The sequence below is a fragment of the Synchiropus splendidus genome, chromosome 2, assembly GCF_027744825.2.
Source record: "Synchiropus splendidus isolate RoL2022-P1 chromosome 2, RoL_Sspl_1.0, whole genome shotgun sequence".
Lineage (NCBI taxonomy): Eukaryota > Metazoa > Chordata > Actinopteri > Syngnathiformes > Callionymidae > Synchiropus > Synchiropus splendidus.
Genome location: NC_071335.1, coordinates 16,254,469 through 16,271,267, shown reverse-complemented (window position 1 = coordinate 16,271,267; position 16,799 = coordinate 16,254,469). Strand labels below are relative to the sequence as shown.

The 16,799-nt window shown below is 42.8% G+C and overlaps 2 protein-coding genes and 1 long non-coding RNA gene across 4 annotated transcripts; 2 read left to right on the top strand and 1 right to left on the bottom strand.

Annotated features, from left to right (window-relative positions):
* Positions 1 to 191: 191 nt before the first annotated feature.
* On the bottom strand, positions 192 to 2,645 carry LOC128754001 (uncharacterized). Its single transcript, XR_008413892.1, has 4 exons — positions 2,624 to 2,645; positions 1,688 to 1,789; positions 1,560 to 1,613; positions 192 to 1,453 (listed from the first exon to the last, which is right to left on the bottom strand). It is a non-coding gene; the product is annotated as an uncharacterized LOC128754001 (long non-coding RNA).
* A 2,472-nt stretch (positions 2,646 to 5,117) lies between these two features.
* Positions 5,118 to 6,837, top strand: LOC128753997 (cell death-inducing p53-target protein 1 homolog). Its single transcript, XM_053856271.1, has 3 exons — positions 5,118 to 5,948; positions 6,035 to 6,182; positions 6,264 to 6,837. The coding sequence occupies exons 1-3, from the start codon at positions 5,918 to 5,920 to the stop codon at positions 6,388 to 6,390; spliced, it is 306 nt and encodes a 101-aa protein (XP_053712246.1). The 5' UTR covers positions 5,118 to 5,917; the 3' UTR covers positions 6,391 to 6,837.
* Positions 6,838 to 9,110: 2,273 nt separating this feature from the next.
* LOC128753974 (G-protein coupled receptor family C group 5 member B-like) lies at positions 9,111 to 16,723 on the top strand. Of its 2 annotated transcripts, none has more exons than XM_053856239.1 (5): positions 9,111 to 9,128; positions 9,616 to 9,809; positions 10,131 to 11,229; positions 13,219 to 13,331; positions 14,653 to 16,723. In XM_053856239.1, the coding sequence occupies exons 3-5, from the start codon at positions 10,131 to 10,133 to the stop codon at positions 14,695 to 14,697; spliced, it is 1,257 nt and encodes a 418-aa protein (XP_053712214.1). In that variant the 5' UTR covers positions 9,111 to 9,128; positions 9,616 to 9,809; the 3' UTR covers positions 14,698 to 16,723. The 2 variants fall into 2 exon arrangements, with proteins under 2 accessions (XP_053712214.1, XP_053712213.1); XM_053856238.1 differs by lacking the exon at positions 9,111 to 9,128 and adding an exon at positions 9,197 to 9,357.
* Positions 16,724 to 16,799: the final 76 nt, after the last annotated feature.

The following is a 16,799-nucleotide window of genomic DNA, read 5'->3' as shown; positions in this document are numbered from 1 at the left end:
CCTCATTTTTAAAACTCTTTGAAGGAAAGCAGACGAGGGTTGGTACCAGCAGAGTATGCCAAGTCATTTTCTTTGATTTGCTGCTGTTTCCAGTTCTGGAAGATTTTGGAGTCAGAGCAGCTGTTGAGTTGCACAAAATCTCTTGGTTTTTTTTTTTTTTAATACCTAAACATGCATCCTAGATGTTGTATGCATTCTGTTCAGTTGAGAAGTATAACTACAGGACTCCAAAGTAAAAGCTAAAACAGATTCCTTTAATCCAATTTTTGTTTCACAATAACAGGAATGATTGAAATTGAAGTTAAGGAAAGTTAATTCAACCAGACATAGCACAGTAAAGAAACCATGTGGCTCACTAGACAACCCTTCTCAACTGACCTGTAATGAACCTTTGCAGCTATAAAGTTCTCTCTCTTCAAAGGACATTAACAACAAAAAAATGAAATGCCACTAAATCCGCAAATTGACTCTATAAAGCCACCCATGGTTCCTGAGCCACATGCGACTTGCATCGTCATCAGATCACGATTTAACATGACTTACTTCCGTGTTTTGCTTTGTCATTCCCTAAACTAAACGTGTGGCATGTGTTCTGCGTATTATTCATCACTCATTGCTGTAAAGTCTGTTTCATCTGTTTCATTCGGTGGAGCTAAGAGTCAACATGAGACGCTCCAGTCTGAGGCGTTGCTCACACACACACAGATCGGGCAGATGTTATTGGTGGTATGAGACATGTAAAGAAATATAGAAATAAAACAACTGGCACACACATTTCAATCTACACTGCTTGATATTTCCAAGAGGATCACTGTAAAATGTATCAATTTTAAAAATGAATGTGCACAAGAGAGATGCGCCAGAGGCGAACCGACAACCTTCTGACATGCAGCAATGTGCTTTAACCGCTATACTGCTGGTAAGTCACATGACCAGGCCAGCCTTACAACGTTGTTTGCCATACCTGCATAGTTGTGGGATGTCGCTCTTTGCAGCAACAAAGCAAAAGAATGTGGCCACGCCTGAGCTGATATTTACCACACATGAAAGTCAACTCGTGAAAACGTGAAATACAAATCCAATATTAATTATTAAGCTAAATGATATACATTGTTCACGGTCTCTGGTGCATTTAGGGGCAAATCATGAATCACAAGCAAAGGAAGGAATCACTTTGGTCCGGATGCAGCGTGTTTTCGCTGTTAACTACAATGAATGTGTCGCCCTGATGATGGTGATGACTGGCAGTCAGCTGGGTTAGACACACAACATAGCTCTCTTTGATTTTATTTATCAATATTTAGTGGTTTTTAAGTGAAGTCAATCAGGAAAACAATAAAAACCAGACATCACATTTTGGCAAAGAATCATTACTGTTGAAGGCAACAATTGCAAATCATCGATGAAGAAGTATTAGTTGTCGTCACCGGCTGCACCGTCCCTCCTACCGTGGCTTAGGGAACAAAGAGCAAAGACACAAAAACAAACAAACAGAAAAACAACAACTTGAATGACTGATTCTGGTTTGTTGTCGAGTAGACGGTGAGAATGAGACTTACCTGTTTGTATCACCTGAGCTTGGGGGACACAGGGGTTGTAAACAGGCTGTGGTGCTGCGAGTCAGGATAGAAGGAATTATATAACTTGAATGGAAGTCATCCTGATGAGGCCTTTTATCTCCCCCGACCTGCACATCGTCCTGGTCCCATCGGTGGTCCCAGGTATGGTGGTGCAGCTGGGGCACGCATATTGTAATCCATGTAGCTGTAGCTATAAGCAGGAAGGGAAGCTGAAAACAGACGGTTTAAAGGTTATTCCATCTTTCAAATGGGACGTGTCCTTTGATCTTTCCCTGCCTGCACATAGTTCCAGTCCTATCGGGATCACTGGGCATGGTTGGGCGTGTCCAGCTGGTCCCCAGAAACGGTTATCCATAATCATAATCTGGGGGGGTTAGTGGGGGATGAAATATTTATTGTGCAATTGAATTGCTTTGCTTTCAACTAACACTTTCTAAAGATCTTTGTTGAACATCAGGACTGTTATAGGAACAGATGTGCCAGTAATCCATGTAGCAGTTGTTTTTGGCGTCATATGGAGAACATCGTTGCATCCCATTCACGCATTTATGTCAAAATGAAGGAGTCAAAAATATTTTTGCAACGCAAATAAAGTCAAAATGAAAGACAAACTGGGCAAAAAGGGAAGATTTCTAAATAATTTTAATAATGCTAATGAAACATTTTTTCCCTCAGAATGCAGTTGAATGCCGGTGAACAAAAGAGAAACAAAAGAAAAAACAAGATTCCACTGTTTCCGTGTGCAATCCTGCCAAACCCGCCGCACAGTAACATCCGCTGGTGGCTTGACTCATTTACAATATATGTTCTGGGGTTTGTTGATTGTCATTCACCTCATTCCCCATTCAGCAGCAGATTAAAACGTAGTTTGATATCACACTATTACAGTATTTCCTCTTACAGACAGTATAAAAAAAGTTAGTTCTATTCACACACATGAATACTGACATGAATGTTTCTTGTCAACAAGTAAAAAAACACATTTCTTCTATACATTTAATAAGTACTACTAATACTACTTAAACTGCCAGAATGGTGCTTACCTGAGGAAGCGAAGGATCAGAAGACCAGGCCTTCAGATACTCTCCAGCAGGTTATAAAGATGTTTAAGTGGGTGGAGCCACACAAACAAAAGATACTCTTTAATCAGATTTATCAAGTTCTGAATACAGGCTGGAACAAATCTGGGGTTTGAACAAAAGCAATACCCAGTTTTACTCCTCTGATGTCGGCACCTAGGGCTTCTATCAAGTCAACTTTCCTCCATGTGTCAGGAGCCGATTGTGGGCTCCTGTATTCTGGGGATTCAAACACTTGAAGCAAACAAGAGCGAGCATCTTCCTTTATTTCTTATAAGTGGCTGCATTACATTAAATCTGTACTTGAATTCGCATTTCTGCTGCGGTTTCTCCATCCCGTGCTTCAACTGGTGTTGCTCCACGCTCACATGTAAACGTAATAAACTGTCACTGTTTGGTCATGGATGGATTGTTTTGTTGACATGGCGAGGAGATTGTTGCCACCATGTAAACACGTGCATCACAGTACTTGGGTCACCGTACAAGAGTGTCATGACACATCACCTTGCAATATACCTTATGATATTACGAAAAATTAGAAGGACTGGTTAAGTCAAAATGATTTCATTGGATTCAACTTTTCTTTTTTGTTTTTAAGTACTGTAAGTCACATGCAGTGTGACTTGTTTGCCACTTGAAATACTGTGACATTGAACCAATGTTTAAAATAGTTCTGTGACTACGATTAACAAAAAAAAAAAAAACAAATTTAATGTAATTGTTTGTTGTCGTAACTGTTTTCTCTCCCGACAACAGGAAACCTTTGTAAGTGCACGACTTCACTGATCACACTGATGCACAAGACACGTGGCAGCTCGGATGATAACAACAACAACAAACATGGAGGGATCCCTGAACAAAAGCAAACAAAAGCATCTGTTTGCTTTTGTTCAGGGATGTTTTTCACTACACAATGGCCAGGGTTTCCACTACTCTGAATGTACTTGAAATTCTTATACAATTGAAATTCTTATCCAAATATTTTCAAGACATGAAAAGAGCTTTAGTTTTAATAAGGTGATATAAAAACTTGAATATAGCCACCATCCTGATTTATTGTGCTATTGTGAAACTGATGCAGAATAAACATTATTTTGTTGTTTAAATGTATGTATGGGTCCAACATTTGATTCAGTAATATACCAAATTCATGTCGAAAATGAATCTGAGCAATAACCTGTGGCTGCATTGTTTAGCTTCTTGTAATTACACCATAGTAAGATAAAATCTATCACAAGACCTACTTGCTCCCAAGTCCGGACTTTTGGGAGACTTACCTAACTGCAGGCAAGATGGCCGACCTCATTCCTCTAGACTGGATCCTTCTCCTCTGTAATGAAACCAATGCGGTCACTATGACACCATCAACTCATTTGCAACTCCTCGTGTGTATTTGAGAACTATAGAGTCACAAAATGGTAAGAACATAGTGTTTTAATTAATTTTGAGATGCACAGTGATGCTATAAAACATCTGCATCTGCTGCCTCATAATAAGTTATACATAGATCTTTAGTCAATAGCGTCGGGCTACATATCAATAGGTCTTTTGCCAGGTGGAATCCAGGAGATGAAGAGTCATAATGGTACGTTGTCATGCATTGGACTTCCAATGTTTCATCTGAGTTCATACAAGCTAATCTATTATGCGTCCATGTATAGAGGTGCTTGCATATATGGAGGGGTGGGGTGGGTTTCTAAGAGCGTGACAGTCCTAACCAGGACCTGCCACTGCCCTGTGAGTCGCAGCTGTATGTATTTCAAGTCAACTTCTCAGTTGCCAAAATGCACGTGTTCTCAGAGGATTTTGCTGTTGTGCACTCGAGGGCTGCCCCAAGCTCTGGAACACTTTTACCATCCAGTCGGCTGGAGTCTTAATATCCTTTTTATTATATTCAGTCCATGTATTGTAGTGGTGACTCACTCTTCTGCATTTAATCCGAATATATAAAAAGTAATGGTCAAATAATGATCATTACTTTTTATTACAATTTTTTATACATGAACAAGAAATGCATGCAAAAAGTGTGATCTCATCTAAACATGGAACATGGTTATGAAGAAAATATATGAATTTTAGTTCTATTTGACAAATAAATACCTTCTGTTTATTTGTCAATAAATGTTAATTCAGAACAATGACATTTTTAAAAAGCAAGGAAAATTAATTAATAAATATTAGCAACCGTGGAAAAAAAGAAAAGAAAAAAGAAATGACACTGACATTTTATTTATTTATTTTTTTCCAAAAAGGATGTATTTAGGACCTTTTCAATATCACAACTGAAGTGGCCTCAAAAGATTAGAACAGACAAATAGTCATATTTCTCCAGGTCTTGTTGACATGTTACTTGACATGCTGACTCACCCGTTATACTGTGACATGTGACACTCCCATTTTCTGACCTGGACCCAGATCCATGATCTCAACATGCAGTGGCAGACCAGCAGGAGGAGGATTGGAGCTACACAGATGAGCAAAAAGCATCATTTTGCTGAACGCTATTAAAGCTAGTCAAGATAAAGCAGATTTAATGTATTACATATGAAGATTATGCTCAACGTTTATAGGGCCTCAAGGTCAAATTCATTTCCTCAATCTTTTAGTCGACCTGTTTTGCTTTCTCCGCCTTCTTTTTCAGTCACATTTCATACAAGGCGACACGCGTGTCTCATTCCAGTGACTCCAGGTAAGCTGCTTTTGATTCAAAACATTTCTGCAAGCTGCGTGATTTTCTATGTGCATCCTCTGTTAAGTGACTTTGCTTTGTAAAGCTGCATCGTATGGATAGAAATATTTGGAATGTTAGGTCACTGTTGTGTACGTGTGCGAGAGGAAGACCAAAGAGGAGATTTATGCACATGGTGAAGGAGGACATGAGGTTTGTAGGTTTGAGAGAAGAGGAAGCAGAGAACATGGTGAGATGGAGGAAGATGATCTGCTGTGGCCACCACTGAAGGGAGAAGCCGAAAGGATAAGAAGAAGAAGAAGGTCGCTGTCGTGAGAGAATGTTGAGATTTCAATGTTATACACCTGATCAGGAACAACAAAGAGTTTCTATTTCAGAAGTTCTAAACCAATCTTTGTCCGACACTAACTCCAGTATTTATTCGTTGGCAGCGTGTGGAAGCGAGCACATTTTATCGTTGTGGTCCAACTGGCAGGATCTTGTTGAGTTGATTGAAGTGAATTTCACATTCTCCAACTGTTTATATCTTCCAAGTGGTTCATAAATAGCGTTACATTCCTTCATCCCGGATGTCTGGAACCTCTGTTGACCCTGAAAATGGTGAGTAGTAGCACCCAGAACAATTTTAGCTCAGTTCTCTGGAGCTGTGTCACGATTCTTCTTGTTCTTCTCTTGTCCATCTTAAGGTCCTGGACAAGGGACGGTGACCATTCCTAGAATAAATGGTCCCGACTTTATGTGGTGCTCTTACTGCAAGAGGAACATCTGCACTGATGTTGGATTCAAAAGAGGCAAGCGGGCTTGGATTACCTTCGGCATCATGGCGCTGTTTTTGTAAGTGACTTTCGGTGTGGCACACATCAAAACAAGCTCTTTCTCACATCCTGGACTTCAAGGTGGCGCTCTCCTTCACAGGTTGTGGCCGTGGTGTTTGATCCCGCTCTTCGTGAATAAATGCAAGGACGTGCAGCATTCCTGCCCCATCTGTCAAGGAGTCCTGTATCAACACCAGCGCTCCTGCTGTTTGGTGGGCAACGGCTAACAGGCTCGCAAGTGCCGCGTGTTTAGTGATCGGACATGACAGGATGGATGTTTCTGTAGAGAAACAGTGAGTTTGCACCTGCAACCTTTCCCAACTTGAGGTGGATTCTCTCCCTTTCGTGCTGCTACTGTGACCAAACGGGATCCAGTTCTTTGACCACTGTTACACTGGTTTGATGCAAACCTGCTTCTTAGATACAGTTTCTATGTATTTATTTCAAAAGTCCTCAGCAAGCCACGCTACATGACACTGAGCACTGTTGCTCTTTTGTACTCGTCGCTCAAGCTAAATATACTTCTCAACTCAAAAGACAACATTGTCTATGACCTTTCAACCTGCCTATATAGCATTTATAAACTTCTTTTCTAAAAAGGCCTTTTTATACACTGACTTTTTTTGTTGACGTTTCTTTGTAGTGTGTCATACAGTATGACGTTTTTACAGGACCTTGAAATGCTATGTTTCACTTTGGATTTATAAAATGTTGACTTTAAAAAAACGACTTCTCCGTTCATCTGAGTTTTTGTCATTTTTAAGTCTCAAAAGGATTTTGAATGTAGACTTGGATTTCTCTGTTTTTCTCCAGTTTCCACGCCTGAGCCAAGCAGAGGTGAGGTGATGACAATCCACTGTCCTTGTCTCTTTCCTCAAGGACCCAGTTAAGGAAATGAGCAGTGGACAATAAGAGAGAAAAGGGACCACTTAGGTCCCTCCTGTCCACCTATGTGGAGACTATATTTTTTGAGTTTTTGAAAATGCTAATCCAGTACCATGCGGGGAAGTACAGCTACTTCTCTTAGCGGAACAGAAACAGGTTTGACGTCCTCTTCTGAGAATATAACCACCTCCAGGCGTCTTCCCGACACGACGCACTTGGTACTGTCTGCCAGGAAGGGGCCACAAGTCAGGTGCTGAATGACAGTTCATACCTGTTGTGTCAGTGGCCAAACCAGTGGAGTGTGTTGTGCACGGTGTGTGTGACCTCAGTGGGCATTATTGGACACAGCTATAGTTCACGTTTGACTGACACTGAAAATAATGGCTGTGTTAAATTCATCTGCTCAACATTCTTTCCTTGAAGAATCCCCGTCATGTCTATTCCACTACCTGCCACTGGATGATAGTGTTCCCTCTTCAAAGAACAGATTCGTTTTCAGCGGGACGTCAGTTGTGCCGTGGGAAACGAAACAATTACGCGTAGGTTGGTTTAGTAAAACATAGATTCTGTCATATTCTTTCTATACAGTCTTGATCTATGCTGATGCGTCGACTGCCCATCACTCGCTGTCTCTTCCCACACTCACTCACAGCGAAGAAATTGGTCAAATGCACATGTTGAGTTGTTTTTCAAACCAGACGTGCCTCTAACTTCACCACAGACCTGCACGACAGAATCATTCCTTGCCGGAGCAGGGATGCCAAAGACAGAGCTAACGGCTGACGTGACGTTTGACGTTTGTGGTTTAAAGGTTAGCTCAAAACTAAATGCAGAACCAAATAAATGCTTTCCAAAATGTTGAGAGACAGAGAATCAAGAGTTGTTATGAAGCTTAGGCAAAGAATGTAAAATATATTTCTGGTAATTCCCCAAACAAGTATAAAATCCAACCCAAACATTGTACAAGAGGGAGTGTAATAAAAACAGTTATTCAAAATAAATAATTAAATACATCATGATACTTTTTTCCATATTGCCCTTTTTGGATATTTTTTTTTTAAGCGAATACATTTTCTACAGGACTTTCTACTAAACAGAATTGTGCTTGGTGCGTTACCTTTGGTAGTGTGTTTGTTTTTTTTTGTCTTTTTTTTTTATTTTTGCAATGAACGTAGTGCGTCTTTTATTACTTACTTTTTTATTACTTTTATTAGTTCCACAGTGGGGAAATTGGACCAACAAACAGCACAACAATTCAAGGTAAACAGAGGTTTCTGCCTGGGAGCTATCTAAGCTTTGGCAGACTAGGTGTCTTCCCTGTCAATCTAATGGCTGGGTGCGTGGGTGTTACGTTTGCCCGCTGGAAGTGGAGGCGGCATAGTGGTAGGCATTCAAGGCATCAAAAACACAGCATGCAAATGGCAGAGAGACAGAAAGATCTTGCTGATACTTCTTGGAAAGCAGGTTTAATGACTGACGTTCTGTCAAGTTCTTGAGTTCACTGAGTGTCTTTGTGTTGACGGTGGTGTGAATGTTTTGCCATAGTGACAAATGTCATGAGGGTGGATGGAGGCTGATGTGCTGATGTTTTCATGTCATGGAGTGTACAACCTGAAGCGCATCACCGCTGTAGTGCCACCGTAGGGCTGCTGAAGGAACTGCACCCGTGGCTCAATCTCCCTTTGTTGGGTTGGAGGTTTGCTGGGAGATTACTAAGTGGTGAAAGAAGGAAAATGAAAAAATAAAGACTAACTTAAACTCAGTGGTACAAGAAGATTGGCTACTGTAAAATCCTGATGTGAGTCACATTTTATCATGACTGTATTGGCTCCTCCTGCTCTCATGAGAGGAACAAGTGACTCATTATTCTGGATGACTTCCTTCTGGTCATGCTTCCTCATGCATGTGCGTGAGAGCGTCCGCCAGCCGCCGCTCAGCCCTCTGGGATCTGCTTGCATTCGTCTTTCTGGCTGAGTTGATCACTGGAGAGAAGCCCTGCTGTCATGAGCTCCACACGAGGCCTCAGCGTGCAGAAAACCTACATCCCAACCCGTCTGACTCACTGGTCTAAGGCTCTTATGTAAGCTGTGGCCACAGGCCTGTGATTATGGAGCATTATCACCACAACATACACCATGACTGGACATCCTCCCGCTGAAGAGCCGTCCGATTGTTTCCAGTTGGCTTCAGTTACCCAAGTATTTTAGCTTGAGAGGGAGGTGAAGATGTGGGAGCTGGGCGGCAGCAAACATCTGCGACTCATACTGCACATTCTGTACCTCTCTGCCCGGATTCTAATGGATCGACAGGTGCAGCTCGAATTCATTCTCAGGATGTGTGGGTGACTTTGTGCGAGGCTGCATCTCTGTTGACACCTACGCAGAATAAGCATGAAGCTGAGCGAGAGGGACGCAGACACACAGATGGAATGAATAGACATGGGGAGGACAGACAACTAGCAAGAGAGGGAGTGCGGTGGAGGGAGACCAGATATATTTGAGTGTGTGGGTGTGCAAAGTATTAAGGAATGCATCATAACTGTTTTGGTTTTTTTGTTCTCGGAGCAGCCGGACGTGTCAGAGCAGCAGCAGGACCTCGCTGAGCGCGTTTTGATCCCATAACACTTCACAAAAAGGCAAAAAACAAAGGGGACGTAACTCTGCCGTGAGGACTTTGCTGGACTAGCTGGACTGCACTGACAATGGCTGGAATATGAGACACCTCCCCTGACTCTTGAATCACCTTCTTAAATCTACCAGAGGTGAGTTTCAGGAGATTCTCTGAATTCATGACTGTTTTTTTTAAACTCAAGCTCAGTGTGGACGGGGAGCTCCGGCTGTTATAAACATGTCAGTGAGCTCTTCTGTGCTTTTGGTTGATTAACTCGCCTTTTCAGAGCCCAGTGTGCCATGTCCTCAGCCCACACTGTTTCCGGTTCCCATGGAAACAATCGCCTGGTGTTCAAGCAGCTTTGTTCAGCGCTGAGCGTTTGTGTGTACCTGTGTTGCAATCAATACATTTTGTTTTGCTCTTTCTAACTTAACTATTTTCATTTGATGAACACGTTTTTTGTTTCTCCAAGATGGATCTCCGCGCCGTCGTCCTCTGCCTCCTCCTGCTGCCGTCTGGAGCGACCTCTCAGCCGTCTGCTCCGCGGGGATGCCGAGAGGACGTGGACCCGTCCTACCGAGTGCTGTGTGACCTGGACTCGGTGTGGGGAGTCGTTCTGGAAGCAGTCGCCTGTTGTGGCGGCGTCGTCTCCCTGGTCCTCTCCGCTCTCCTTCTGGTCAAACTTCGCTCAATACCAGACCCTGCCAGGCAGTCTGGCTTCGGGCCTCTGCTCCTCCTCCTCGGGACGTTGCTCGGGATTTTCCCTATTTCTCTGGTTTTCCTCGTGGGGAAGAATCAGGCCCTCTGCATCGTCCGCAGGGCCTTTTGGGGGCCCCTCTTCGCCCTTTGCTTCTCCAGCTTGCTGGTTCAGGGCATCAGGCTACGGAGGCTGGTGGCTGGAAAGACAAGCCCATCAGGCAGCACCTTAGCGGCTCTGGGCCTGGCACTGGCTTTGGTGCAGGGGATCATTTCAGCCGAGTGGGTCCTCCTCACCGTGGTCAGGGAGGGGCACCCAGCCTGTGAGTACCCACCTTTGGACTTCGCACTGACCTGCAGCTACACCCTCGGGCTCCTTCTTATCGCCATGGGGATTTCTCTTGGCGTGGTGCTCTGTGGAGGAGAGTTCGGGATGGAAGGATCAGGCAACGACGAAGACCGAGAAGAGGAGAGTGACAAACAAAAGTGGAAGTGCAACGCTCTCTGGCTCTTCCTGTCCTGCCTGGCATCGGCTCTGCTCTGGGTGGCCTGGCTCGGGTTCTATCTCTACGGCAGCCAAATGCTGAGGGTGAAAGGAAAAGTGGACAAGTCCGCTGGAGACAAGAAGGATCTGAAGGTTCTGGATGAGCCCGCGTTGGCCGTGGCCCTGGTGATTCAGGGATGGATCCTCCTGCTCTTCCACGCCGTTCCGGAAACACATCTGTGCCTCAGAAAGACGACACAATCCACCACGCAGGACTTCTTTGAAACTAGCCAGTCGTCGCCTGCGCCGCATTTCGGAGATGATCACGCCGACCACTCTCATCGGTCCTTCGCTGAAAACAAAGCCTTCACCCTGGAGGAGCGCAGTGCAAGTAGGCCCATATGCTGTGTTGACGTTCGTGTATGTTCACCCACCGGAGTGTGTGCTTTAAAGGCATACATTGTGGCCTGCCTGCAGTGGGTCAAGCACAAAACTGTTTCCCAAGCTGTGGTGCTGCTGTTGCTTAGCAACTGACAGCCAAATTTGATGTCGCTTTTCTGGCTAATGAAACTTGAGGGATGTTTTTCCCCAGAGTAGTCGGCTGAAAGATGAGGACACGATAAACATTCTGATCCTGCCGTTCAGCAAGACTTTTTAACTTATGATGCCTTGCACTTTGAAGGGATTTGCCCCTCAATGGCAGCAGGAAGGTGTGAAACACAGGGGAACGAAATACAAATGGAGAAAACATCTGTTGATTTAAAAAAAAACTGTTTAAAGGAGGAATACAAACTTGGCTTATCGTATGAGATGAGGGACAGGGTGGGTGTTTCTCCTGATGAAACGATGACAAGCACCAACTATATTAATAACTGGGTTGCCAATATTTACACATATTAAACCATCGTCACAATAGACCCGTCTACTGCAGACTCAGGTTCCACTGGATCCTTCTCAGGACTGGCAACCATAGTTAAGTGGAGTAGATCAAGTTTAGGGGCAACGTGTCTTTGTACATACGATTTCAAAGTTATACTTTTCCAGCTCATCTTACAAGTTTGACAGGACTGCTCTCACAGACGAGTCAGTAACATGACACTCCTGCAGGGGTCACTAGAGAGCGCTTCACAAGTACAAATAAAACGGCATCGTCTACAGCAGTGGTCCCCAACCCCCGGGCCGGGGGCCCGTACCGGTCCGTGGAGCAATTGGTACTGTGCAGCACAAGAAATAATTAATTATTTCCGTTGTGTATTATCTGAGTCTGAAGGATCTTTTATTTTGAAAAACTTTGAATTTTGAAACATGAGTTTCTCAGTCACTTTCTCGCAAAATGAGGAGGGACCAGCTGTTTCTTTGCGAAGGGGTAAAGGCTCAGTGAAGAGACAGAAGAGCCTGCGACTTCCAAGAAGATGAAAGTTTTTAACAAACAATACCAGGAGTCGTACTTGAAATATGGATTTATCGCGGCCGTCTACCGTCACGTTGGAGAGAAACAAGCTCAGGGCTCCCATTCATTTAATGATATGGTGATTTACATTTTCATGCACTTTATATGACCAGAGTCAGTGAGCATGAGGGCACTGGTGGAGAGGTGAAGAGTTTGTGAGTCTTAGCAGGTGCACAAAGATACAGAGGCCTTATGTGACTGTTCAGAGTGGCAACTTCATGCCCCGCGGGCCACGTTCCAATTGTCAAGTATTGACAGGTGCGCGGTGATAAAAAGGTTGGGGACCACTGATCTACAGCAACAAAACAAAAATACAAAATGACTGACAGTCTACTGAGAGTATTTTTTTTATCAATCATGATATAGTTTGCAAAAAATGTATTTCTGAAATGTATTTTTACATGAGGTGGATTTTAGTCATCTGGTTGCCATGGTTATGCTCCATCACTGTAGAATTAGTGTGACACCGGTGATGTTTTTTTTCCTGAACTGGCTCACACTGTCTGCATTGCATTTCCTTTCCTCCACCTGCTTAAAACCGCAGAATCTCAGAGTGACTCACAGTGTCGTCCATTACATCATGAGAGGAGCTCGACTGAGAAGATGCCCAGTGGGAAGTTTCATAACAAACAGACATTTTAGAATCAATCTTTAGGTAACTGTGGGTTGTAGCTGTGTGGAGTTTAAGCATATTTTCCTGCTGCGTATGTGGGGTTTAGTCCAGGCACTCAAGTTTCCTCCCACAAAAAATGCCCCAGGTAATTTGTTGGAGTGTGTGTGTCTGTTTATGTTGGTCCTGGACTGGTGTCCTGTAGCTGAGCTTGACTCCTCACATCAGCCTGACTCCTCATATCCCTCAATAACAGTTCATGTTCACCTCAGAGTCACCAAACCTGATCCTAAAATGATTTCATTTTTGTTGTCTGCTAGCCATCCAGAGTGGATCTTTCCACAACAGACATGAAAGTGTCCGCCCTGGCATCGCCTTCAGAGGTCACGTCTATCAACCCACTGAAATGGCTTTGGTGATGAATGGAGGAACCGTAAGTGAAACAATCCACGGCAGGATTTCACCTTACACCTTGGGAAAATTCAGCTATGATATTTAGATATTAGTGCAATGATGGAGTGGGACTTCCAAGACTGTAATACTGTTGTATTATTGTATGATATGATATGATATGATATGATATGATATGATATGATATGATATGATATGATATTATATTATATTATATTATATTATATGATATTATATTATATACAGTGGTACCTCGGTTTTTGAACGTCCCGGACTTCGAACAAATCGAAACAAAACACAGAGCGTTACTTGGTTTATGACTTTGTCACAGCCAAAGTGCACAGAAGCGCACATTCAGAGCTGGACACGCACCGGGCACCTCTTCACTTCTGGAGAGACGTCACTCACTCGGCAACCCCTCCCACATGCAGCGGCCACACACATAGAGGAACAGCGCACCTGCAGCAGACACTCTACATTCACTCCTACAAAAGATTATTTTAAGGCTTGGAACGCTTTATTTCTTTTTCCATTCATAGTAATGGAAAAATCGATTCAGATTTCGAACAAATCTCTTCTCGAACGGCCGTCTGGAACGGATTGTGGTCGAGAACCGAGGTACCACTGTATTTTATTATGTTATATTATATTTTAGAATAAAAAAGTGGTAAGGAACACTTGAAATATGGACAAAAAACTTTGGAAGATAGTAGTAAAATTGATATTTTTTTTTTTTGTCTGAAGTAATTCCATGAGTTAATATGATTACACAAAGCTTTTTAAGAACTCACTCCTTTCCCAGAGTTAAAGGGTTTGACAGCTGTGTGTTGAGACTGTCTTACTGAAAATGAATTAAAATCATGGCTATATAGAATAGTCGTGTAACATTTTTGGGGAAAACAATAATTTTCAAGAACACATTTTGATCTGATATTGAGCAAGATTAATTTGGGGAGATAAGTTCATTTAAAATTCAGATCAGAGGAGAGACAGTTATAACAGTTTTTTTTTTCGCTAGATCACTCAAAAGGCCCAAAAAATTAGAAGGAATAAAACGTATTTCAAAATGATCTTTATTCCTTTATTGGGTACTATTGCATGAATTATCCTTGACACTTTTTTTCTGGCTGATTGTTGATGTCTACAACTCTCAGCCTGTTGAGCAGTGAACCTCAAACTCTGTGATCTTTGTGGGTAGTGGTGTCTAATTCCTCCATTTCCAGGCCTCTAAATGACTGGTCTGACTAGAACAGGCCCTCTGGCCTGCAGTTTGGCACTCAAACATTAACTTTAATTCTCTCTCTCTTTCTCTCTCTCTCTCTCTCTCGCTCTCTTGTTTGTAGATGCCCACAGCCCCAATAAACTACACTGGCCGACGTCTCTGGTAAACCAGGAAGTCTTGCGAGCCAAACAGAAGCCATGTGACTGGTAGGGTTCTCCTTTCCCGACAAGCTGTGAGAGAGAAGAGCAAGAACGCCTCCAGTGGATCCTCTGGACTCGCTTGCTGCCATGTAAATATGCTGGACTGTGGAGCTCAGGAAAGCTGGTGTTAGTCCTAGAGTTTGGCAGGACAGAAGACACGTCATCTTAACAACATATAAATAACGTGTGGTCAATATTATTCTGCTAATATGATTCAGATGAAATGCCTGAGACGCTTAGTAACTTCCAGATATCTCTGTTGGGAAGACCACTGGATATAAGGTGGGTCCGTACCTGTTCATGAGAGACGACGGAGACGTTTTGATGATAATGGTGACCAGTTTTTAACCACGTCGTGATTGTACGGTATGGAAAATGTATCATTCGTTCCCCGTTCTCTGGATTTGCTGAAAGGTTTTTCAGCACACAGCAAGTGTCAGCGGTCTGAGTGAGGCTCTGCAGTCTGAACACCTACAAGCGTATAGACGCTCCACTTGTTAATCTGGTGACACATCCTGAATTGTTGCTATGGCGATGGTGATCTCCGTCAATTCATTTCAGTTTGTCCCTCCGCCAGAAGCTTTTGTGGGTTTCATTTTCGTCAGATTAGATTTCAGTTTGTGAGCAATGGCAAATACAAAATCCAGCCTTCTGGCTCAGCACCTTTTTATCACGGCAGTGCGCTCTCTCACTCAATAATCCGACCTTTGTTTTGAACAAGTCTTTATAGGTTAGTGTGAAGTGTGGCAAAAGCCCTGGAGATTCTGATCCAGCGATCATTACGCATCATCTGTGCAAGAAGCAGGACTCGATCATGGGACGTCTTGGAGCCACGCACGTCCTGTTCACATCCTCATTCACCACAGAGTTAGGGAGGCCAGAGGGAAGGAGGAAACTGAAGCTTATAGATGCAATAAATGAGAAGAGGAGGATAGCTGTCACTAGGGAGGATGATCACAGGTTACAGTGGAGAGGGACGGCCTTTTGTGGCAAGTGCCATCTCAATGCATGAACTTACTTACTCTGAGCATCCAAACACAACTTCACCGAGAATCTATCCGATTCCAGTTTCTCTGGCTCATTGCAGAGGACTATAAACTCCACCAGCCAAGTTCTCACATGGTGAGCTGCCTAGGTTGATACTTTAATTTGAAACCCCTTAAGACACATTTAGCACTTGAAATTCCTGAGAAATAGCAGATAAATGCCCCTGTCATGGCACAACATCCTCATATCTAATACTCCATTTTCTCAAAATCCCATGAACTGTGATCATGAAGTCCACATTGAAAGTGAGGCGTTGAATATATATGAGACTGGGACTGAGATATACCATGCATATTATAATTATAATAATGTTAATATTTTGAAACCAGAAGGATGAATTCTCTGCTGAATTATTACTAATCAAAACATTTAAAAAAAAGCTGAAATGATCCACAGGAGAGGTGTGTTTCTGTATGTGTGCGCTGAAGCATTGCACTTTGTAGTTGCTGTAGTAAACAGTGTGTGGGGGCTAAACACACTTCCTGATAAGGGACGGTAAATTTATTATATTCATATCTATGTATTTTCAGTGTTGTACAGTTTTATAAATGCACAGAAATTCTATTTATTGTTGTCATCGAGAGACAATCTAAACATTGGTTGACAAAATAATCTTACGGACTTGAAGCCATGTCCTCTAAAGTGCTCCTGTAAAAGTGAACAATGCTTTTAATGACCAACTGATCGTGCTTTTAAACCAAATATACGTTGATGTAAGATTGATTTGTCAACTGGGTCACTGGAGATTATTTATTACTTGTGAGTGTTACACAAATAACAGCGGCGGTGTTTCACGTTCACTTGTCGGTTTTGAAATGTAACTCAACACGTGAAGTTCTCGCTTATTTAATGCATGGAAGTTGATATAAAATTGGCTTTTGTGTGCACAGTTGTAATACTGATATTTTGCAATAAATGCGTTTAAAATAAATCAATATAAAGCTCGTCTTGCAGTTTTGTATTTGGCAAAAGGAGCTGCGTGATAGAAACCGACGTGTAATTGTAATGCCATAACAGAGGG

Excerpts from the sequence above, each read along its gene's own strand:
- LOC128753997 (XM_053856271.1), top strand. The coding sequence starts at position 5,918 with ATGTCTGGAACCTCTGTTGACCCTGAAAATG. Across the intron at positions 5,949-6,034 it reads CTCTGTTGACCCTGAAAATG|GTCCTGGACAAGGGACGGTG; the intron begins GTGAGTAGTAGC and ends GTCCATCTTAAG. Across the intron at positions 6,183-6,263 it reads GGCATCATGGCGCTGTTTTT|GTTGTGGCCGTGGTGTTTGA; the intron begins GTAAGTGACTTT and ends TCTCCTTCACAG.
- LOC128753974 (XM_053856239.1), top strand. The coding sequence starts at position 10,131 with ATGGATCTCCGCGCCGTCGTCCTCTGCCTCCTCCTGCTGCCGTCTGGA. Across the intron at positions 11,230-13,218 it reads CCTGGAGGAGCGCAGTGCAA|CCATCCAGAGTGGATCTTTC; the intron begins GTAGGCCCATAT and ends GTTGTCTGCTAG. Across the intron at positions 13,332-14,652 it reads TGGTGATGAATGGAGGAACC|ATGCCCACAGCCCCAATAAA; the intron begins GTAAGTGAAACA and ends TCTTGTTTGTAG.